The sequence below is a fragment of the Sus scrofa genome, chromosome 11 (genome assembly GCF_000003025.6).
Source record: "Sus scrofa isolate TJ Tabasco breed Duroc chromosome 11, Sscrofa11.1, whole genome shotgun sequence".
NCBI lineage: Eukaryota > Metazoa > Chordata > Mammalia > Artiodactyla > Suidae > Sus > Sus scrofa.
In genome coordinates this window covers 16,370,461-16,395,100 of record NC_010453.5, presented here as the reverse complement: position 1 = coordinate 16,395,100, position 24,640 = coordinate 16,370,461, and the positions used below count along the sequence as shown (strand labels likewise).

Below are 24,640 nucleotides of genomic sequence, written 5' to 3'. Positions count from 1 at the left end.
CTGTAGCTCTGACTAGACTCCTAGCCTGGGAACCTCCATATGCTACAGGTGTGGCCCTAAAGAGCAAAAAAAAAAAAAAAAAAAAAAGAATAGAATGTTGTGATGGAACATGATGGGGGATAATGTGAGAAAAAGAAAAAGAGTGTGTGTGTGTGTGTGTGTGTGTGTGTGTGTGTGGTCACTTTGCTGTACAGCAGAAATTAACAGAACATTATAAATCAACTGTAATAAAAAATCTTTAAAAAATTAGAATAATGATTTAAAGAATGTAATTTATACACAAAAGGAGGTTTTCTATTTCTTCAGAGAAAAATTACCCCTACTTCTATATAAAAATAATTGGATTAACATTTCTCTAAGCATAAATTTCTAAATCAACTTTAGAAAATGACCAGACTATCTTGCAAAAATTAAGTTTTTTTATATACAGTTTTGGGCAGTTCCTCCTCTGCCTTTTGTAGTACATTTACTCTTGGCAGAAACATCAACAATGGGCATCTTTCTCTGACATTATCTCTACCCAGCAAACTAAAACACATTTTTGTTTGTCTACCAGTATCCAGATTTTTTTCATGTTTTACAAAAAAATTTAACATTTCAAGAATCTCAAAGTTATGATTCAATCACTGTAATATAATTATTATTAGCTATTCAGTGCTAAGCCTCTGCAACTTAATAATTCTCAAATCTTTATATTTAAGAGTCACTGTTTTACATTTTTACGCCAAATGTTTATAAAGTGACTCAATTTGGGGACAGTTCATATTAGAATGTCTCTCAAAATTCGTCTTGGTCATAAATACCTTAGTTATAAGAGTTGAAAAGAAAAAAAAATTTTAAGTTCTGCTATGACAAAGGCAGCCAGTAGAGGGACTAAAAGTTTACTTTTGCCATTGGCAGAATCAAACACATTTTTTTTTCCCACTCACAGGGAACGGGTTCATGGCATAAAGAATCTACACATTTAACTGAGGATACAGTGCAAAGTATATTCTACCTCTAGAAATACTTATTAATAAAAATCTTGTCATTTAGCAAATCTGACTTTACTACTGGTCAAAAGTCTCAGGTAAAAAAAAAGAGTTTGACTAAAGATAAATATAAAAGCTTTCATTAAGTTCTCTCAATAATTTAACATTATTCTGGTGTTAATTAAATTAAGGCATAAAACCTCATTAAGAAAATTTAAATACAATTAAAGTAGATCTTACCAACTAAAACCAATTTCATTTTTTCAAAGAAAATGCTTTAAAAAATGTTAAAACTGGAGTTCCCGTCGTGGCGCAGTGGTTAACGCATACGACTAGGAACCATGAGGTTGCGGGTTCGGTCCCTGCCCTTGCTCAGTGGGTTAACGATCCGGCGTTGCCGTGAGCTGTGGTGTAGGTTGCAGACACGGCTCGGATCCTGCGTTGCTGTGGCTCTGGTGTAGGCCAGTGGCTACAGCTCCAATTGGACCCCTAGCCTGGGAACCTCCATATGCCGCGGGAGCGGCCCAAGAAATAGCAAAAAGACAAAAAAAAAAAAAAAAAAAAAGTTAAAACTATTTTAATGTTAAATGTTTAAATGTTAAAACTAACAAAGAGTTTTGATAATGTAAAAATAAAGCTAATTTCCCCAGTAACACTAACCCAAGTTCTCAGAAGCAGAATGTTTAGTTTTAACCAAGAAATTTCAAATGTAGAGAGAGAGGGCAAAGGAATTAAATATGCCTTATTATCTTCTGAAGCAAAAGGAAGGCAGTCCTGAGAATTCAGGAGATTTTTTAGTGGCTACCAAAGAGCTCAAGTTTTCTTTCCGCGCCACCATGCTCCACCATGATGCCAGTGCTTTAAACAATCCCTTAAGGATAGCCAAGGGCCCATGGCAGGGAAAACAAGCACCCAAGATGCACTCTCTGGCTCTCTCCCGTGACAACAGCATCTTCAACTAACCCACATCTATTACTGTCTAGCTATTTTGCTATGTGCCGGGAAAGCCATGGCAAAAAGAAAGCAACAAAAAAGATGTTAAGATGTATAACATTATAGGAGTTCCCGTTGTGGCTGAGCAGTAACGAACCACTAGTATCCATGAGGATTTGAGTTCAATCCCCATTCAGTGGGTTAAGGATACGGCACTGCCGTGAGCTGTGGCGTAGGTCGCAGATGTGGCTCGGATCTGGCATTGCTATGGCTGGGGCACAGGCTGGAAGCTGCAGCTCTGGTTTGACCTCTAGCCTAGGAATCTCCATATGCTGCACGTGCAGCCCTAAAAAGACAAAAAAAAAAAAGATGTGTAACATTATACTTCTAGGCTAGAAGTCTATTACCTAGCAAGAAAAATAAAAAACTTCCAGAAACAGCCTGTGCTTTTTTAAATCTAAAACTTGCTTTTTAAGCAAATTACAGTGACAACAAGCAAAAATGTAAAGAGATGAAAAGGATTAGTCCTGAGAAATAAGTACTACTTCACTAAAGGTTCTCATGCATATATTGGACAAGTACCTAGCAAGACTGCTACCCAAATTTTGTAATGGTTAAGTTCAAAACTAGAGCTTTAGGTTCCCTTTACTTACATCTCTGTAAAAATGCACATAAACAGTGAGTATGAAATAAAGCCTACATTATCTATCCTATTTTCCTCTATTACCATAGATAATAAGGAGGTAACAACAAATGTCTAAAATAGGATAAACCTCCTCACATTATTTAGGAACTTTTTTTGACACCTCCTTTCATAATTTGTCAAAAATCAGCCTCTGAACAAATATAAAATATACAAACATGAATATTAAATATTCTTCTACTTTAAGCTTACTTCAAAAAGTATCTTAGAATGCAATTCACAACCAAAACTTTATTGGTCATAATACTAACACTTTTACAACTATACAGAATTGAAAAAAAGCAGCTTTTTTTTAAGGGCTGCATCTGTGGCATATGGATGTTCCGAGGCTAGGTGTCGAATTGGAACTGCAGCTGTGGGCCTACAACCACAGCAATGAAGGATCCAAGCCATGTCTGTGACCTACACCACAGCTCACTGGCAACACTGGATCCTTAACCCACTGAGCACAGCAAAGGATCGAACCTGCATCCACATGGATACTAGTCGGGTCTGTAACCTGCTGAACCACAATGGGAACTCCCCAAAAAAGCTTTTAATACATCCTGCGCAACACAAGTCAACCAGAATTAATAACATTCTTTAGTTTAGTAATGCTCAAACTTCACACTTTTGAATACCACAACCAGAATTTTTTCAATATCTACTTGCTACCTACATTAATATGTATATACTTAATATTTTTCTTTAATCAGTTCTTTTTATATTTGCCTCCAACTATAGCAACTGACTCTATGAAATCAGTTTTGATGTGCTAATTATATTTTCTGTTCAATAATTCACTATCATTAATACCATTTAGCTATTCAAAGGGTGGAGAACAGGCTCATCATATTACAAGGATGAATATATAACTGGCTAATCACACGTTCCAAACAAAATATAATCATTTAAGTCAATAAAGGCTTGACAGGCCTTTAAAATCAATATTCTAAGGCCAGAATTACAAGTTTTATGTTTGTTTTCAAATTCCACAAGATTATTACATTTATAATCAAGATCTCAAGTGGTATAGCATAAGTAAGCCTTTTGGCATTAAAAACTCAAGATATTCATCTTAAGAAATTAGTGCTTTTAAAATAATACCCTTGACTACATACATAAGATCTCTGAAGGATATACACTACAAACAGATCAAACATGGTTACCGCCGAAGAACTGAAGTAACCGTATAACTTCCTATAATGCTTAAACTTTTTAACCACATGCATTTATTACATATTCCAAACAAGTACTCTTTGAAATTAAAATGTGCTTAGTATCCCAAAACTAAGCTTTTAAAAAAATCTGCTAGTGTATAAAAACCTAGTACTTTGAATACACTGAAGTATAAACTAAAGAAAAGCATGTCACAATTCCCCAATAAGAGAAATATATTTATTAGAGTTCTCTTGTGGCACAGCAGGTTAAGGATCCAGCAGTGTCACTGCAGCAGCTTGGGTAGCTGCTGGGGCGTGGGTTCAATCGCTGGCCCAGAAACTTCCACATGCTGCAGGCACAGCCAAAAAAAATACATTTTTAGTCTCGAGTAATTCCATTACGCAACAACTATGTACATATATACTTCCTTTATCTAATAATTCCTTATGTTAAAAACAACAGCGTTAGAAAGAGATAAAATAAGACTTGAGCAGAAGTAGGAGGTAATCGTGTATTTAACATAATGATTAAAGAGAAACATCTTGGAATTTGACTTGAATAATAAACTAAACATTGCTAACCCTTGAACAACGCAAAGTTTATGGGCGCTGATCCCTGCAGCCAAAAATCCACATGTAACTTTACAGGTGGCCCTTCATATCTACACGTTCACATCCTCAGCTTCAACCAAGCCCAGATCATGTAGTACTGTACTAGTATGTATTAGTAAAAAAAAAATTCTGCACGTAAGTGAACCCACATAGTTCCAACTCATGTTAATTGCAGTGGTAATACAAAAAAATATTCGGAAATAAGAACTGAAGAATTACTACCTTGACTTCATGAAAAAAATTAATGTTAAACTCAGTAACTGGTAAGAGTTAAGTATTACTGCTCCAAAGGACAGTAATACAAATTCACTGTATATGAAATATTAAATATTTAATAATTTCACAGAATTTGAACTGGAATCTGAAGTTTGGATAACAAATAAATGGTTTTGGCATTAATTTAAAAGTAGTAGGAGTTCCTACTGTGACTCAGTGGGTTAAGAATCCAACTGCAAAAGCTCAGATCACTGCAGAGGCATGGGTTCGATCCCTGCCAGCTGTAGTGGGTCAAGAATCCAGCACTGCCACAGCTGCAGTGTAAGTCACTGCTACGGCTCAGATTCAATCCCCGGCCCAGGAAATCCCATATGCTGCAGATGCAACCATAAAAATATTAAAAAAAGTAGTAGCAGGCAAATAGTGTTTATAGTGGCAGAAAAAGCGTAATGACAGTATCAAATATAACTTTACTTAAAAAATACTAATATTCTGGATAAAGAACCTAATACATCCAATACATGTTATTTCTAGCAAAGTATATAATAAACATGTTGGAAACATAGAAGAAAAAGTTTTTAAAAAAGCTAACATGAGAACACATTTTCAAAGACAGGTACAGTTATACAGCAGTAATGCTGAAAATTAATTTGATCTTAAAAAAATCATAAAGGAGTCCCCTGGTGGCCTACCAGTTAAGGATTTAGTGTTGCCACTGCTTTATCTTGAATTACTGCTGTGGCTCAGGTTAGATCTCTGGCCCGGGAACTTCCACATGCCATAGACTTTGCCAAAAAAAAAAAAAAAAAAAAAAAAAAAAAAAAAGGCACAAAAATGTATACAGATCTGCTTTTTCTATCAGAGTTAATCATCTTCTTGGGTTGTTGACTACTACCAAACCTACAGATATTATATTTGCAAAAATCTGATTAAATCACATCTGTATCCATTATCATTACTTCCTTCTAAACATCCATACTATAAATATGCTCTCAAAAGAATCATTCACACATGCAAAAGCTGTCCTACAAAAAAGACAAATTCAACCACAGCATTCAGCATAAGTATCTTCAAGACTACAACTGAAAATAAAGAACAGTCTAACAAATGCTGGGTATCAGTCAAGTTTGCAATACAGCACTAAACTTAATAAAGGAAAATAATTCATGATAAGTACTTGGAAAAACCAATAGTCTATATTGTTTCCCATGTGCTATGACTTCAGGTCAACCTCAATGTAACTGAATAAATCATAATGTGAGATTAACTTTAAGGGACCCTGCTTTTTTTTTTTTGTCTTGTCTTTTTGCCTTTTTAGGGCCGCGCCCACGGCACATGGAGGTTCCCAGGTTCCCAGGCCAGGGGTCGAATTGGAGCTGCAGCTGCCAGCCTACACCACAGCTCATGGCAACACCACATCCTTAACCCACTGAGCAAGGCCAGGGATCAAACCTGTGACCTCATGGACACTAGTCAGGTTTGTTAACCACTGAACTATGACAGGAACTCCAGGCGTGGCTTTTTTAAAAAAAAAAATTTTTTTCATTTTCCAGGAAAAAAATTGTGGTAACTCAATTTCCCTAAGATTGCTTTTAGGAAGACATTTTTAAATTTCTCCAAATCCAGAGTTCCTGTCATGGCTCAGTGGAAATGAATCTGACTAGCACCCATAAGGACACAGGTTCAATCCCTGGCCTCACACAGGGGGTTAAGGATCTGGTGTTTCCGTGAGCTGTGGTGCAGATCGCAGACATGGCTTGGATCCCATGTTGCTGTGGCTGTGGTGTAGGCCAGCAGCTACAGCTCCGATTCAACCCCTAGCCCGGGAACATCCATTATGCCATAGGTGCAGCCCTAAAAAAGACAAAAATAAAAAATTTAAAATAAATAAATTAATTTCTCCAAATCCATTTTATAGGTATATGGACTCGGGTAAAGAGTTTCTAATAATTCATTCTTGCTAGATTCTAATTCAAACATGTTTTGATGCTTGTGTTAAAGACCTTTTCAAGTGTTCACAGATTTAAATTTTTCAAAATAGTTTACATTTTTTGGAAACAAAAAAGCACATAATATTTGGGCCTACTGTTAAAAACAAATTTTTATTAGCCTTCCTAACTACACATATAAATCCACCAAGGTTTTACCTTAGAAATGACCCTCAGGAAAAAGGAGATATCACATATGGATGGGTGGGTGACTGCACAGATTGTTACAAGTTTTTGACGGATACTACAGCTCACTGAAATGGAAGCTCTAGGAACGTGACAAGATAACTTTTCTACATTAGGATTTACATTCAACATAATCTTATTTAGGATTAGACATTATTATTTTGAATGAACAATAAAACTTAGATGTAAAGATCTTTCACTCTTTCTACTATTTGATTTAGGCCCAATTTTCTGGATACAATTAATTGATTATTCTAACTTCCTGGGTTGAGAAATGAGGTTGATAACTAAAAATGTACAACAAAAATTCAAAATTTTACATTACTTATTACCTTCCAAAGTATATAAATGATCAGGAACCACCACAACTCAGGCATTACATCAGAGGTCACCAAAAAACCTCACTTTATTCCCAATAATCAAAGTATTATAATCTGTCATTATCTTATGGACCCAGCCTTTGTAACATCACCCACTGTGGCTTGCAGCCTAACCTTTCAGACACTGCATATTCAACAATCTCCAATTGATTAAAAATAATCAATAGTGGATAATCCTTTCAGAATAATTGTCTGGATGCTTCCAGTGTTTAAACTCCCCAATAGTCAAGACTTGTTGATGTTTCCTAATATCTAAATAGATTCATCAGCTTTAAGACAAACGGAGAGTTTTCCTTTAGTATGCCAGCATCAATCCTGTCATTGACTAGTTACAAATTACATTATGTAATAACTAATGCTACAATTACTTTTTCTCACATACTCAGAACTGTTTTCCTTTCTCCAATATAAAGTTTTTTAGATGATATAATCTTTCCAAAGACCCTCAGCTTATCTGGGCAAAACTAATAGAAAATGTTAAAATGTAATTTGCTCTTACAGTACAGGAAAAAAAGGCAAGAGTATGTAGGACCTAGAATAAGTAAGTTTTTTGTTGTTTTTTTGGGAGGTGGAAGGGTTGGCCATGCCCTCGCCATTTGAAAGTTCCCTGCAGGCCAGGGATTGAACCTTTACCATAGCTATAATCAGAGCCACAGCAGTGACAAGACTAGATCCTTAACCTGCCAAGCCAGGAGGGAACTACTAGAATAAGTTTTGATAAGACATCACTAAGCTGGAGTTCCCATCATGGCACAGTGGAAACAAATCCGACTAGGAAACATAAGGTTACAGGTTCGATCCCTGGCCTTGCTCAGTGGGTTAAGGATCCGGCGTTACAGTGAGCTGTGGTGTAGGTGGCAGAAGTGGCTCAGATTCCGAGTTGCTGTGCCTGTGCCATAGGCCAGCAGCTATAGCTCCAATTAGACCTTTAGCCTGGGAACCACCATATGCCACAGGTATGGCCCTAAAAAGCAAAAAAAAAAAAAAAAAAAAAGACATTGCTAAGCTGATATAAACTGGTCCTTTGGTTACAACTAATCCTCTTAATTATAAGACTTTTAAGTTAAAATACTTTTTATGAGCAACTACCTCTCAATATAGTAAAATAATCAAATTTCAAATCACACAGCCCCTAAAAGAGAAATATCACAAAAAATAATCCTTCCTAGGCTTATCCTATTATGTTTTGCTCCCATATAGATCTACATGACAAACAATAAAAGGGATCATACACTTTACATCCAACATTTCTACTGCACAAGAACATCCTCCAGCCCTATCCTATCACCAACCTGAATTCTAAAATACACTATTACAGGAGTTCCCATGGTGGCACAGAGGTAACAAACCTGACTAGTATCCAAGAGGATGCGGATTTGTTCCCTGGCCTCGCTCAGTGGGTTAAGGATCCAGCGTTGCCGTGAGCTGCCGTGTAGGTCGCAGACACAGCTCGGATCCTCCGTTGCTGTGGCTGTGGCTGTGGCGTAGGCTGACAGCTACAGCTCCGATTCAACCTTCTAGCCTGGGAACTTTCATATGCCACGGGTATGACCCTAAAAAGACAAAATAAAAAATGAAATAAAATATACCATTACAAAGCCCTAAAAATGGACTCAGATCTAAACTTCCTCAAAGAAGTTTAAAAACTTTCTTGCTTTGCAAATCAAAAACATGTTTGTTTGAAGTATTCACAGTTATCAAACCAATTCTGAATAAGAAATAAAGATTCTGAGGAAAAGATTTTTGTAACACCAAGGGGAAAGTATTTCTGGAGGAACCTACAGAGCTTCATTTCAAAGCCAAAACCATCACGCTCCCTTTGACAAGAAATTTTACTTTAGCTGGAAGTACTGTATACCTAATTCTAGCTTCTCATACTGAATGCATGGAGGGTCATGGAACAACTTGTATTCTGTTTTTCTCCCTCAAAGCTTTCAGCTTAGAAAGTTTTGACCCTGCTAAGTGTTCACCGTAACACTTAGAGGTGACCATCATCATCCGAGTTCCCAGCACGGCTCAAGCAGACACTCTGCTGAATGACTCATAAATAGTATTCCAATCCCTCAACATGTTTTTCAAGACTGGTATTACCACCATTTTGCGGATGAGAAATTTGAGGCTCTGGGAGGTGAAGGGATGTGCCAATCAATACAACATAAGCTAGGAGGAGCAGAGCCAGGCACAGCCAGTTCTAATGAAGCAGTTAACAAACTATCACCACACTTCTCGTTACTAAAAAAAGCTGAATAAAATACTCTGGCCACGATTCCAATTTTTAAAATTCAAAAAAAGGAAACACACAAAAATGGTAATAGATGTATTATAATAATAAATTATGTTGTATATCATTTAATCTTCACCACAATCCTGCAAGACAGATTCTTTCATACTATTTTCCTAGTGGGGAAACTGAGGCTAAGAGATCACATGAATTACCAGAAACCCATGGGTGGAGTGGGAATTCACAGAGCCAGACTTTTCTGAATCTTAAAGTTATTAGAGATTTTCAAAATTATCTTATGTCAAAGGAAACATGACAGCTAACTAATTATGAAATTGTCCAGGTAAAAACTTAGACATTTTCAGCAGTAATCCTGTTTGGCATACTACACTGGAAAAGTCGACCAAAAGTTAACTGAGCAGGTTGTTTTTTGTCAGCTAGTCTATAACTGACTTATAACAGACCTATGATCCCTACATCAGAAACTTAGTAAACTGTAAAATACAAAATCAAAAAGTCCTATAAAATAAAAATATTAGCATCTAAGCCTTAAAATAACAATAGTATAATATCCTGTCACCTATCCCCCAACGTTCACATTCTTATTTTTTTCAGGGAGTGAGAGGGACAATGGAGTGGTAAGGAAATTCAACTGAATTTAACAGTATTTTAACAGAGCGCTACAGAAAAGCTAAATGCAACACAATGACAAAATGAAATGCTTTTCCCAGAGGAACTGAAAGACTTTTTAGAGAACTACAGATACACCTCTCCCGCCCCCCCACCCCTGCCCTGTCCTCCACCAAAGGGACTTGGATGCACTGTTTATACTTTTAAGAAAACTTGCTCTTAAATAAAGCACAAATTACTACTAAAATCAGTATAGCTGTCCCATAACCAATTGCACTCATGAAATATTTCATAATGTGAAGAATTTAAGCATTTTTACATCTCTGGGCTTACTCTGTACATTTATAAAATGAGTAAGATGGAATAAATACCTAACGTCGCTATTGATTCTAATGCCCACGAAACAATCACCATAATACTTAGAGAAAATCTAAAGAAGAGTTCTGTCAGTAGATGCAAAAAGTTCAGTATTTTTCCTCCAAGAGTGAATATAAAAATTCACTCAGCTTCACACTTAAAATACGTGTATTTAAGGACTAGCTCAACAAAAAAGACTAGGGGGAAGAAGAGGGATCAAGGAATAAAGACTAAAACAAAACCAAACACCGTCTGTGATCATGCTTTAATGAAACAGATTAGTAAGGCTAAATAAATTGGGTTTTTAGGGTGGTTTTTTTTTTGCCTTTTTTTAGGGCCACACCTGTGGCACATGGACATTCCCAGGCTAGGGATGGAATTGGAGCTCCAGCTGCCACCCTACACCACAGCCACAGCAACAGGGGATCTGAGGCGTGTCTGAGACCTACACCCCAGCTCACGGCAACGCCGGACTCCCCCACCCACTAAAGGGGGCCAGGATTGAACCCATGTCCTCGTGGATACTATTCAGATTAATTTCCATGACAGGAACTCCCATAAAAATTAAGTTTATTTAAGGAAATTACTCTTTTAAAATGAAAGAAGACAGGGCTGGTATATTGAGCTGGTACATCAACTCAAGAAAAGAAACCTATCAAGACATTTTTATTTATGAGTATAAATTTGAGTGAAGGATTATGATGATAAAAATTTTAAATATTTTAAGAAAATTTCATGTTATCTTGCACAATTTCTTTGGAGAAATCCTAAATAATACTTTTAGCTAATTCTGACTATAAGTGACCTTAACTCAATTCAAAATAATTAAGTAAAAATTCTGTCATTTAAGTATTTGTTCCTGGTCTTTTAATTTTCAGTTGTACATAGTTTAATACAATATCATTGACACTCTTTTGCATGAAGGGAAAATAAAATTCTCTTTGAAGGAGTGGGAACATATTATTTTCACCTTCTGTAAAAATATGACTTTTCAATAATTTCAATAATTTCTAATTAAAAATGCAATGACATCATTGGGATATCTTTTTCATTCTCTATTTAAGTCACGAGGCAGTCTTTTGGTCCTTTAGAAAAGCTTTAGAGTGTAAAATTATGAAGATAAATTATAGCAAGTGTTTTCAAAGAATAAAAACTAGGTCTTGAAATCTTTCATTTAAATTACCACCTTTAAAATTAATGCTCAGTAAGAAATAAATCACTTATTTCTTAATTTACCCTATAGATGTGGTCCTTAAAAGTTCCTTGCGAATCAAACTTGCGTAAATCTCATCTTAAATGCACTCAGGGGAGGCTCTCTATTTTAAAGAATCCTAAAGCATGTGTTTTTGTCTTCTAAGGGTTCCTTTTCTAACTATTCCTATAAAAGAATGGCTTCCTGACTTATCTGAACTACATTCATCTAGTTTTAACATTTTTAAAACAAAATACCATCCTTGTACTTTATTCCATGCTTATCAACTGCCATTAAGACAATTTTCCAGTTATATTTACTTGTCATGCTGTTCCCTAAGAAGCAATACAAAGCCTCCCGAACAGATATATATACACACACATTATAAACACACACACACACACACACACTCAATATGCTAATGGATTTCAAAGCACATAATAAAAATCAGCTTCAAATATCACTAGATTTTTATTACTGTAATTTCAAATTCAAAGCTGAAAAACAGAAAACTAGAGGTAAATCTATTGAGGGGGGGAAAGTATGCTTTGTGTCTACTGAGCACTTCATAATTTTTAAAGTACATTTTAATATACCATCGCATTTCAACCTCTCATTGATTCTACAATAAGGAAATAATGCTTCATTACTGGCAATTTGGAAAATGAAGAAAGAGAGGCACAAGATGGTAAAGTGACTGCCCAACGTTACATAGTAATTCAAGGTCAAAATCAGGACTGGTATCCAGTTTTCACATTCCTGGCCATTACTCTTCTTTTACACAATTAAAGATAGGAGAAAAAAAATTTAATCAAATTTGACTACAAGTCCCTTATTCATCAATAATTTTAGGAGGCCTCAAGTTCAGGGACTTGCCAAGACCTTTCAAAGGGGAAAGGACAGTCTCTTCTACAGTGTTGGGAATACTGGGACGTCCACAGGCAAAAACACAAAGCTGAACCCTTACTCCACACCATATTCCAAAATTAACTCAAAATGGATTAAAGATACAAAACTAAAACTCTTAAAATATGGGGACAAGTGTCAATACATTGGATTTGGCGATGTTTTCTTAAACATGACACCTAAAGCAAAGGCAACAAAAGGAAAAAATAGAACAACGGGACTACATCAAAAATTAAAACTTCTGTATAAAGGACAATCAAGAGTAAAAAGGCAACCCACAGAATGAGAGAAAATACTTATAAACCACATATCTGATGAGGGATTAATATCCAGAATATTTAAAGAACTACCAGCTCAAGAGAAAAAAAAAAATTAAAAAAATAAGCAAAGGACCTGAATACACATTTTTCCAAGCCAATATACAAACGTCCACTCAGCATGTGAAGAGACGTGTTCAATGTAAATAATTAGGTAAATTCAACAAACCAATGAGGTATCATCTCAAATTGATAAGGATAGCTAGTATTAGAGAAAAGGAAAATAGAGTTATCGAGGATGTAGAGAAACCCAAATTCTTGTGCACTAACAGTGGGAATATAAAAACAGTATAACCTTTATGGAGAACAACATGGTAGTTCCTTAAAACGTTTTAAATAGAATTACCACATGATTTAGCAATTCTACTTCAGAGTATATACCCCAAAGAATTGAAAGCAGGATCTCAGAGAGACATTACACACCATGTTCATAGCAGCATTATTCCCAACAGCCAAGAGATGGAAGCAACCCAAGCATCCATCCCCAAGCAAAATGTGGCATATGCAAAATTTAAAAAGAAAGAAGTGCTATATATACAATGAAATATTATTCAGCCATATAAAGAAATGAAATGCTGACACATGCTACAACATGAATGGACCTTGAGGACATTATGCTAAATGAAATAAGACAAATACTGTATGATTCTATTTAGGAGGTAGCTCTAGAATAGTCAAATTTATAGAAACAGAAAGTAGAAAGGTGCTATTCTTTGACTGCTAGGGACTGGGGGGAGGGGAAAATGAGGAGTTATTGTTTAATAGGTATAGAGGTTCAGTTTTCAAAGACAAAAATGTTCCAGAGATTGGTTGCACAATAATGTGAACATACGTAACACTACTGAACTGTACATTTAAAAATGCTTAGGATGGTAAATTTGATGTTGTTTTTACAATTTAAAAATTAGAAAAGAAAAAATTTACAAAGTACCATTCACCATCGTTTCCACTTCATATTCAGCACAGAATGTTCAAGTATAATAATTTATTTTCTTTTAAAAAGTATCTGTAGGTCAATATACACCAAACTATTATCTATACATTTGTTGACAGCCTCAGGGAAACCAAAAAGCCCAAATGAGAACCAAGTTTTCATTACTTCACCTACGACATTTGAAAAGCAGCTTTGTATTATGTATGTACTACCTGACACTAAATGGAGACTGCTTGGGTAAAGGGGGAAAAATATTCGAAAAATCTACCTGAATTACACATATAGCTCTTTCTGCTGAAGGATAAAATTGGCTAAAATTTTTCTTCTTAAATATCCATCCAATTTTTGTCTGAAAGCCACCATTTTTCAATGAGGTAAACAGTTAAAATAGAAAACCCTCAAAAAACACATACTTTAGCTCCTTTCATGGATAACTGTCTTTACCAAACACATAAAGTAATGGGTCAGGCACTAAGTCCTGGGACAATCAAATGAGTACTAGTATATTAAGTAGTAGGAGTGTGGAATCAAAAATGATGAACTGTAGGCCAGACTAATAGAGAGCAGCTTAACTAACTGGAACCTGACTTTTAAAAGGATAATAAACAATGTTGAAAACACTGACAGAAAACAGAATGATTTAGAAAAGTATGAAAAGTAAACTGATTTACATATGAAACTTTAATCGGACCTCTAAAACTTTATAGGTCTAAACTTCAGATATTAAGGCAGGTCCAAATTTTCAGTGGCTCAAAAGATCAGGATTACCTGAAATTCCAGTGAACACATGTGGAAAAAAAAAATCTATCAAATTTAGGTGCAATGATAACTTAATAAGGTGTTACTACTGCTAAGGAAAAGACTGACTATACATTGTTCCCTATTTATAGAAATATCAGCAAATGGTACTAATTATCAAAATTAAATATTTATAAGGACTTCCATATGCAAGGAATTTGTTGGTGATATATCAAAAGTGTTTATGGAAAACAATCACCAAGAATCATTTTTTTCTCGGCTACTTTAACCTTAGCAATGACCTGCAAGTTCTGTTAGTATCCTGGCTAATATCTCAAAGATGTTTTATTTATAGGTATGCTAATTAAGCATATGCAATATAGATATTAAAAGTACTCTTAGGATTAAGGAAATCACGTATGTGCACGTTTATGGGCGGGAGGAACACATGTAGAGTCATCTATATATTTAAATGCATATATATAAACCCACATTTAATTGTTTACAAAAAATTATTCAAAAATCTTCAATATGCTCTGACTTTCATCTGGCTCACCTTTTCTCATTTCCTTCAACTACTGAGATGATATACTTTATATTTAGTACTGTGGGCTCTGCAGATCCTAATATAGCGCATGAAAGGGGAAGTATTTATGTAGAAATATTGGGGTTACAGAATAAAGGTATTCCACAGAAACAGGCAGATATCCTTACAAAGAAAATACATGAACTACATTCAGTATTAAATATTTGAGACATCTCAAGTTTTTGGTAAGTTATTCTTTTTTTCAATAGAAAACATACATTTAAATTAGCAAGACAAAGTTATGATGAAAAATATCTTCTGGAAATATGTTTTCTAAATAAACATCTTAATCAATCATTGTCACTTTCATTTGGAAAATTGTGGCTTCCTAAGTTACTCTAATGCTAGTGTCACTTTTATGTGCCAATTCAGGTCATAAGCATTAACATTACTCCTCGCATCCTTGCTTATTCATCAAAGTAACTGAGAGGCATTCTCCTCCTTGCTGAATTAATAAATCCTAACATATAAAACATCCTAATCTCCAGGTCCTCTCTTGGTAAAAGTGGTAAGAGCACAGCAGGATCACCTTCAACCTCAAACATTTTGTGAGCTTTATAGACAAGAACTTAAGTGTTCTCTAGTGGAAGATGGCAACGGGGAAAAGGAAAATAGAGGATTAAATTACAAACGTCGGAGTTCCTGTCGTGGCTTAGCAGAAACAAATCTGACTAGGATCCGTGAGGATGCAGGTTTGGTCCCTGACCTTGCTCAGTGGGTTAAGGATCCGGCGTTGCCATGAGTGTGGTGTAGGCCACAGACACATCTCAAAGCTGACGTTGCTGTGTCTGTGGTATAGGCCAGCGGCTTGAGCACAGATTCGACTTCTAGCCTGGGAACTTCCACATACCATGGGGCAGCCCTAAAAAGACAAAAAATAAAATAATAAGTCACAAATGTCTTCAGCTTCTCTAAGGAACCAGACAATCTAAGGAAGCACCTAAGAAACATTTTTAATGGGTTTTTCTAAGGAAGCACCTAAGAAATATTTTCAATAGGAGGTAAAGTTTAAAGGCCTTTCCCATTTATCAATGTGATTCAGAAAAACAAAAATAGTTCTGCTACACAATGACAACCTGACAATCAAATATTAAGAATATCCAATAGTAAGGAAATAAGGACAACTGAAAAATGTCGTTTCATATCTGTCTTTGAACTTAAAAGTTTAGATCAAAGCCTTAAGCAGTAAGACAGGACACTACAGATAACAAAAGAATATGAAAAGAAATCCATTATTTTAAAGAAACAAACTGAAAAGTTCATGGCCTAAGTTAAGAGTTGCAAAACAAAGCAGCACAGAAAGAAGAAACATAAAAAGATTAATGTGATAAGAAAATACACATTTACTAATTAAACAATAGAAGTGCAATTCCATAAAAACAGAAACAAAGTGACTCCAAGTTGCAGTGTATATTTCCAATGCTATAGGACTACATTCAACCATCTCCAAAGATGTTCAGGAGCTGAAGTTACCCTAAGAAGTGAAGCATAAACATTTCTAAAACAAGGGAACAATTCTGCTTCTTTCTATATAAAGAAACCAAAAAGCTGTATTGTGGGAAGAATTTTCCTGAAATTTATAAAACTCCTGAAAACTGTGGCTCATGAAACTTGAGGAAAAGCAAAATGTCTATTTCAAAGTATCCTTGTGGTAAGAGTGCTTTGCCCTACAACATAAAAACTGAGCTCCTTGGATTTAATATTCCTTTGTTATGTGTAACATTACACATTCGTCACTATCTTTTATTTTACAGGGCAGCAATCTCAAAAAGTGTTAAAATGGACCAACTTGCATTATCCCACAGTGAACCAGCATGTGATTTAAAGCTCTTGTCTCATCCTCAGCTAACAGCAAGTGCAATAGAGGAACCGGGGGAGTTAAGGGAGGAAAGATGGGTTCGTTCATAAGTTCAAACAGTCACTTTTTCAGGGGTTTCAAATTAAAAACAAAAAACAAAAAAACACACAACCAAAAAAAACCCCAACTCTGGACCTGCCCTTTCATTCAAGAATGGCTTCAGAATTCTTCCTGCAGAGTGGCTTATTGTATATACTTCAAAAACCGAGAAATCCTAATGGTCTCAGCCAGTTATTGCATCCCAATGAAAACTGTTTTACTTTTCAGAACCTCATTATACAGTATGGTTAAATTAAACTCTGATACAACAAATAGAATAATTTCCTCTAACATTTTAAGACCACTCATCAACTAGTGTCTGTAAGTCATTGCACAAGCGCCTGTGGGTAGACTATCAGAGTCACTGAGTGTGGTGAGGCAGGATGTTTTCCCTGTTGTTTCCTGAGTGAACTTCGAGGGATTAACACTAAATTCATGTCTAACTTTATAGCAAAGAATTCAGGCTCAAACCCTGAATACAACACATTTTAAGAAAAGGAAAAAAAAGTGAGGGCTATAAAACCATAAGGTGTAATCAGTTTCACTTTTGTATAATGTACATATTGTATTTTAATCTGAAATGTTTTAGAGTTGTATTTCATGTTTTATACTTTTTGGACTGGATTGCTTTTCCAACCAAAAAAAATCTTTTAAAAATCAACTGTTTTTCCACCTTAATATACAACCTACCTGCCCATAGTTGTCTATGCCAGTTACTAATCTATTTAAATTTAATAAATCAAAAGCTGTCCTTAGGGATTGGCCAAGAGTCGTAAGTCCTTCAGCCTGAAGGTTTTTCAGTTCATTCATAAACGTTGCATGGTTTTCTTTCCATCCGGCCTGAAAAGAAAAATGTAAGAATTTTTTTTTCCCATCTTTTAAGCCCTGTATACATGGACGGCCGTTACAATCTGCCGTTCACCAAGTAGCTGCTCCACTGTACTGTATGGTTTTGGGTAACGTGTCAATACCGTATCAGTGCCGAGGAAAGTCTCTTCCAAAGGTGGCCAAGAATAAACCTGCTGGCTCTACAGCTTTCCCTCGCTACCAGTCTTCATAGTTTGTAACTTCCCCAGGAAATGTACTCCCCAACCTAATACCCAATACTCGGGGAAGCGAAGGTACTGGTGGAAAGCAAAAGTGAGCGGGACTTCTGAAGTTCCCCTAGAGCTGTCCCACCCGCCCGAGGCCCTCTCGGGGAGAATCCGGACACCCGGTCCCGCAGCCCCCCGCCCCCGCCCCGCCGGCCCGCCCGAGCCTCGGGCCGATTCCCCTTTAATGCAAACCCGGGCTCGGCGCTGCCGGGCCCGGCTGTCACTCGGGCTAACTTGAATAAATATCCCCCACAGTTCATTGCTGCCGCTCACGCCGCGGAGGGGAAATGTCGGCCATGTTGATCGCAGCGCCGCCGCCGCCGCCGCCGCCGCCGCCGCTGGGTCGGGCTGGGGAGGGGACGGCGGTGGCCCGGCGACTCCGCGCCGCGCCAGGACGCTCCGGAGCGGGGGAGGGGGTGGGAGCCCGCAGGGGAAAGGACCTCAGCGCCTGGAGCACAGCGGGTGGGGGAGGGGAGCATAATGAAGGGTGAATGGGGGGGCGGGGAGGGCGAGAGAGGAAGGAACAGGGAAGGGAAGGGGGAGGGCGAGGGCTGTTACCTTGATAGCATAGGGCGGCTCTTCGAAAGTGACCAGCATATACCTGTCTCCTCTGCTGGCAGGGTCCCGGGCACGGAGCTGCGGGAGAGCGGGTGGGGGACGGGAGGTGGAACAGGGCGGGCGAGAGAGAAGCACAGAGGCGAGGTTACCAGGCGGAGAAGGGGAGCCAGCGGCCCCGCCGCCCCCCACAGTACCGCACACGCCGCGGCCACCCCTCCACGCCGCCCTACACACACAGATCGGCCCCCACACACCGCCCGGGGCCGGAGCCCGGGCCCGGGCCGAGCCCGGCTCGCAGCGCCTGCCCGCCCGCCCGCGCGGTGGGGGAGGGGGTCCCCGAGCCCGGCAGCTCCCGCAGTCAGGTCCCCGACACCTCCGCCTCGCCGCCCCCGGCCGCCCTCCCCCACCCCTGCCGCCCGCGGGCCGCCGGGCCGGGGTCGCCGCCCGGGCTCGGTCAGTCGGTACCTTCATGAAGGTCTCTACCGCGCCTTTGGCCGTGTCCAGGTAGGTGGTGCCCAGATGGCTGCGCTGGTTCATAGAGGCAGACGTGTCTATCAGGAACAGTAAGATGGGCATAGTGCTGGCCGGGGACACCGGGGCCCGAGGTGGTGGAGAAAGAGATGATAGAGGTGGAGGCGCCGGTGGCGGCGGCGGCGACCGCCGCTACGCGGGGCGGGGGAGCGCGGCCCCCGGGAGGAAAACACCGTCTGGGTCTTTCCTCCGGCTGCGGGGAGTTTCTCCCCCGATAGTTGAGAGGAAACTCCCCAGACCCAGTCCTCCCCTTCGTACCCCCGCCTCCGCCTCCTCCTGCCTGCCTGCCCGCAGGGGCGGGCGCCCGGCCGTCTGTCTGTCGGTGCGTCCCCCCCGCCTCGGGGGTCCCGTCCCCGCTCCCGGCCCCTGTGTGTGTCCCAGCGGGAGACGGGCCTGGCTCCCTACCCCACCCCCGGTGCAGGGAGTGGGGACCTGGGAGCTGGCGACGAGGGGAGTGGGCTGAGGGGAGATTGGCCCTGGGGCTGTTGGGAGAAGTTTCAGGGACTCCCTCCGCACCCCGGCGGTGTCACCACTTTCTCAGCCCCTCTCGCTACTGAAGCGCTTTTCTCTCTCACACTCCGGTTTTAACTCGGGCAGGGGCTGCAGAAGCTCCGCCTTCTGACACGTCCTCGAGCCACGTGATGCACCGCCCCACTGTTCTATTGGCTGGTCCCTAGCTTCTTATTAGCATATTCAAACAGCCCAGGGGCGGGGGAAGCTTGGAGGCCGGCTCCGGGAACAGTTACGGAGCACGCGCGGAGGCGGGGCGTCGGGTGCGCGCGAGAGCGAGCGCGAGAGGCGAGCAGGAGGGCCGGTGACGCGGAGGCGGGCTCCGGGAAGGGGCGGGGATGGACCGCGGAAGGACCGCGGGATCAGGGCGGGGGCCGCGTCAGCGCGCTCTAGGCGGCTGCCGCTGTGCGTCTGCGCATCAGGGCTGGCGGCCTCTCCTTGGCTGTTGGAGGTGATAGGGGTCGGGGAAAGGGAGATGGAGACTGGTCTGAGCGCCCATCTGGAGGTCGCTGTAGCGAGCCCCTTCCCGGGTGCGCGAATGAGGAGGGGATGAGTAAAGCAATCAAACGCCTGGTTAGGAGTCGGGAGCAGGCCCGCGGTCGTCGGAGGAGGTTCCATGGGCCTCGGAGGGCCGGCCCCAGCGCGGGCGGGCCCGGGGCGGGGGAGGGGAAGTGAGAGGTTGTTTATGACCAGGGACTAATCTCCTTCGCAAGTCACACCGCTCCCACTGGGGAGTGGGGACGTGGGGCCAGCTTCGCCCCCAGTGTCGCTTGGCCTTGGGCAGTTATCGAGGGTGGGGGCCGGACCTGGCCAGGAGCCCTCTTGTAGAAGGACCCACCAAAAAGGGAACAACCCGTTTTTTCTTAACTCAGCCCTAAAAAGGGCAGGCGGTAGGAAGACTCAAATATCGATACAGAGTTTATTGCCCTTTTTATACTCGGGGAAAAATAAACCGTCCTGCCCAAAGAAATAACCTCTCTCAAGCCATTTTTACTTAGGGCCATCTAAAAGAGACCTTAGTAAACCATAATCCATTACTTATTTTTAAATGAACTGACTTCAGCTTGCCTAGGTGACACACAGAGTGGATTCCTCCAGTGCTCTTTGCTTTCACTATGTGCTATCTCAGACTCATCTAAATACTACATGAGAGAAGACTTTTCTCTGTAAAAACCAGCCCCTGTTAGCATTCCTGATGACTTAATGAATCCTCGCCAAAGTGTCCGAGGAAGTTTCCTCAAATATACTTGTTGAAAACTTGAGGACATTCAATAAAAGTTGAATTAGGGACATATGATCTTTATAATACCATGTAGAAATTAAGAAGGCCTCTCCTACTAACCTTGCATTTTGATTTTTTTGTTTATCCTGAAATTTTAATTATTTACCTACTAGTCATTCAAAAAAATTGTTCCTGTTACTATGAACACAGAGCAGACATATTTTGTGGCACTTTTAAAATTTTTGAATTTTATAACTTGGACTTTCCCTAATATTTAAGACAACTTCTGAACTTTTTAAAATTTATAGTAGAGCTATTTCCGTAATATAGTAGGGTTTGTTCTGTGCATGTGTACCACAGAAGAGTGAAACCTTTTTAAGAGATTTGGACTATGAAATAAGATGGAATACAGACCTTATATCCAATATTTGCTAAGGACTGGTGGAGTTAAAAAATGATTAAAGTATTGTTCCTGCCTTCAAAGAGCTTATGGTTTTTCTAGAAAAAAAATATTGCCTACATGTTATTAGCTACTCCAGGGCAGAAAGTGATTAGATACTAAATAATTCAGAAAAGAGGAAATTTTATTTCCCTGGAGTAATGAAAGAACATTTTCCAGGGTCAGTGTGTTTAAGTGGTGCCTTACAGAAGTGTTTCTCAAACTGGGATCCTAGACCTGGAGATAACAATTAGAGTTCTTTGATACCTAAAATTTTAGTTTTCACTTTAATGACAACGTACAAATTGTTTTATTATTTATAAAGAAAAATACTCTTAAAAGTGATAGTTTGCAGCATTCCCTCATGGCTCAATGGGTTAAGGACCCAGAGTCACTGCTATAGCTCTGGTTATAGCTGCAGCACAGGGTTTGATCCCTGGCCTGGGAACCTGTGCGTGCCAGGGGCACTGCCAAAAAAAAAAAAAAAAAAAAAAGTGATAATTTGCAACTGAAAGAGATTTTCATAGAATTGGTCTTCAGGTTTCTCTAGCTTCATCTATCAGTGCTTTTCAAACTGTGGTCTCTAGACCCTTGCCTGTCAGAAAATATATTCTCTAGAATTGTAAGAATTTCTTTTATGTTACAGGTTTGAGAAACACTGCTTTAAAAGACTGGTAGGATTTGGATTTGTGGGTAAAGGAAAAGAAGCTGCTATTTAAAAATCCTTCTAGACATTGAAAATGTAGTAAAGAAAGGAAGTTAGCACAGCATGGCTAATGGCTTCCTGGGGAACAATCAAGTTCAGCTAGGCTGGAGCACCAGGTACATGAAGAATAGAATAAGATCCAGAAAGTCAGGTCTAGATGGTAGAGGGCCTTTATTCCATATAAATTAGAGTTTTTAGTTACAGTGCTGAGTACAAAGCAGTGTTGGAAGGGAATCAAACTAGACGAATGAAGTAGATGAGCATGCATTAATAATGACCTTACCTATTGCAGAGATTTGAAATCATTTCCAATGGAGCCATCATGGTCATTCTTCCCTGACTCCGTGGAACTGGCAGATTGTGGCCCTAAGTCAAAAATGGAGGTGTATGGTACAGCCAGGATTAGATGCAAAGATGAGGAGAACCAAGTCCAAGGAACCAACGTGGCGCATATAACCCGATCCTATGCTTAGGATGGCACCTGAGATCAAAGGCCAAGTTTGCAATTCAGAGCTCAGAAAGGCTCAAAGGCAAAGCCCCCAAGACAGAACAGGAAAGAAATCAGGACATATATATGCAGCAAATCCAAGAGGCAATCAGAAACCAGGAAGCATTGACAAGTGGTCCCTAGACAAAAATTGTGAAATAGGCCAAGTTTATTCTTAGTGACTCTGGTTGACAATTAAGCTATTAGTTGATGGCTTAAAGCAGTGGTTTTGGGCCAGGAGGTGACCATCAGCTTTACCAATAGAGCTTAAAAATAATAATCCCCAAACCCAGAGGAAAGTGACACAGTAGAACTGAGATGGGCCCTAGACATCTCATTTTTTTTTTTTTTAAGTGCAGGAGAATCTTAAATAATGCTGATTAAGAACAATATGCTCAGTAGTTCCCATTGGGCCTCAGTAGAAACAAACCCGACTAGTATCCATGAAGATACAGGTTCAATCTCTGGCCTCACTCAGTGGGTTGAGGATCTGGCATTGCTGTGAGCTGTGGTGTAGATCACAGATGTGGCTCAGATCCAGCTTTGCTGTGACTGGCGTAGGCCAGCAGCTGTAGCTCCCTGTCGACCTCTAGCCTGGGAACTATCATATGCTGCACCTGTGCCCCTAAAAAGCAAAAGAGGGGAAAAAAAAAAAAAAAAAAACCTATATGCTCAGAGTATGAGAAAAATTTGTCTAGCATCCAGTAGTACTCAAGACATAATTTAAAAATTTACCTACCCTAGAATTACTACATTTCTTTCAAGAACTCCCAAAATAAATCTGCAAACTAGAGGGGGGAAAAAACTATAAATGTGACACCAGTCATATGCTTACATGGATAGCTTGAATTCCACTATGTCTGACAAAAAGAAAAAGAGAAAGCTAAATAATGCCAGAGACTCCCACTGTTCCCCTCCGTGAGCTGAGGCCTTGCAGGAAGCACAAGATGGGAAACACGAATCTCTTCTTCACTCAGTCTCTCTAATTCTAGAATGTGATTCCAGAAAGATTTCTGGTTACATGCAGGCTTATGTTTCTAAAACATGGCCCCCAAATGCAAGCCAACTGTTTCATCAGACTCAACTGAAGAAACTGAGCTCTTGCAATGCTGGAGGAAAAACTAGTTGGAGAAGTGTGTGCTAAGCCCTGTACTGTTGCAGTCTAGGGAAATTTTTTCTGGGAAGATACTGGTCAGAAGAGGTATGTGGGAGAAAACATGCTCTTTGCTGCTGTTTTTAAAGGAATTATTGCCCAATGCTGTGGCTCTGATTTAAAAAGGAATGAATACATTATAAAAAATCCTATGAAAGAATGGTTACTCTGGCTTAAACAATAGCCTAAATTTTTGAAATGGAGCTATTCTAAGAGAATTAAGGACTGATGAATTATATTCATTTGTAGGAGCCAACCAGAGCCCTTTTAAATTATTTTAAACCAATTAAGCAGGGTAACACTGTTTAAAAATAATTATGTGCCAATGACTTGGCTTATGGTATCTGGATGTGCCATCTGAACAGAATAATCAGATGAACTTAGTGTTCCTCATGTGTAACTAACAAAGTTTCTTTTGACTGTCTTAACCATTCATTTCCCCAGCTTTCTGCTTTCTTCTTTGAGATGGCAATAGCCAATGATGTTGAGAGACTGAAAACATAAGAGAAGTATTTGGATAATACATATATAAGGAAATTTAATTTTGGTCATCCTAATTTACAATATTATATAACACCAATTATATATCAACCCTCAGAAAAATGCTACTACTGACTATGATTAAAAAGAAATTAGAGCAACCCAACACATAGTATCTCACAGTAATAGTTGAGGTCTTAGATGATTCAAGATAAGCACTGAAAATGAACAGATACAAATTAAGAATTAGAATCACAGTGGGGGAGTTCCTGTTGTGGCGCAGTGGAAACAAATCCGACTAGGAAGCATGGTTGCGGGTTCAATCCCTGACCTTGCTCAGTGGTTGGGGATCTGCGTTGCCATGAGCTGTGGTGTAGGTTGCAGATGTGGCTCGGATCCTGCGTTGCTGTGGCTGTGGTGTAGGCCGGCGGCTGTAGCTCCGATTCGACCCCTAGCCTGCGAACCTCAATATGCCATGAGTGTGGCCCTAAAAAGACAAAAAGAAAAAAAAAAAAAAAAAAAAAAGAATCACAGTGGAACAGATTATGAAAGGA

General features: G+C 39.5%; 1 protein-coding gene across 6 annotated transcripts in view; it reads right to left on the bottom strand.

Moving 5' to 3' along the window:
- Nucleotides 1–21,725, bottom strand: part of INTS6 (integrator complex subunit 6) — a 94,871-nt gene extending 73,146 nt beyond the window's left edge. The window contains exons 1-4 of one of the 6 annotated variants that reach the window (XM_021065292.1): nucleotides 19,024–19,920; nucleotides 18,559–18,636; nucleotides 17,597–17,746; nucleotides 15,324–16,483 (exon numbers count right to left, since the gene is read on the bottom strand). In XM_021065292.1, the coding sequence (XP_020920951.1) occupies nucleotides 16,466–16,483; nucleotides 17,597–17,746; nucleotides 18,559–18,636; nucleotides 19,024–19,134 (357 nt within the window). In that variant the 5' untranslated portion in view covers nucleotides 19,135–19,920 and the 3' untranslated portion in view covers nucleotides 15,324–16,465. Of the gene's footprint in view, nucleotides 1–15,323; nucleotides 16,484–17,596; nucleotides 17,747–18,558; nucleotides 18,637–18,812; nucleotides 18,837–19,023 lie in introns of those variants that run through there. The other 5 variants (XR_002336536.1, XM_021065287.1, XM_021065288.1 and 2 more) reach the window with 5 other exon arrangements.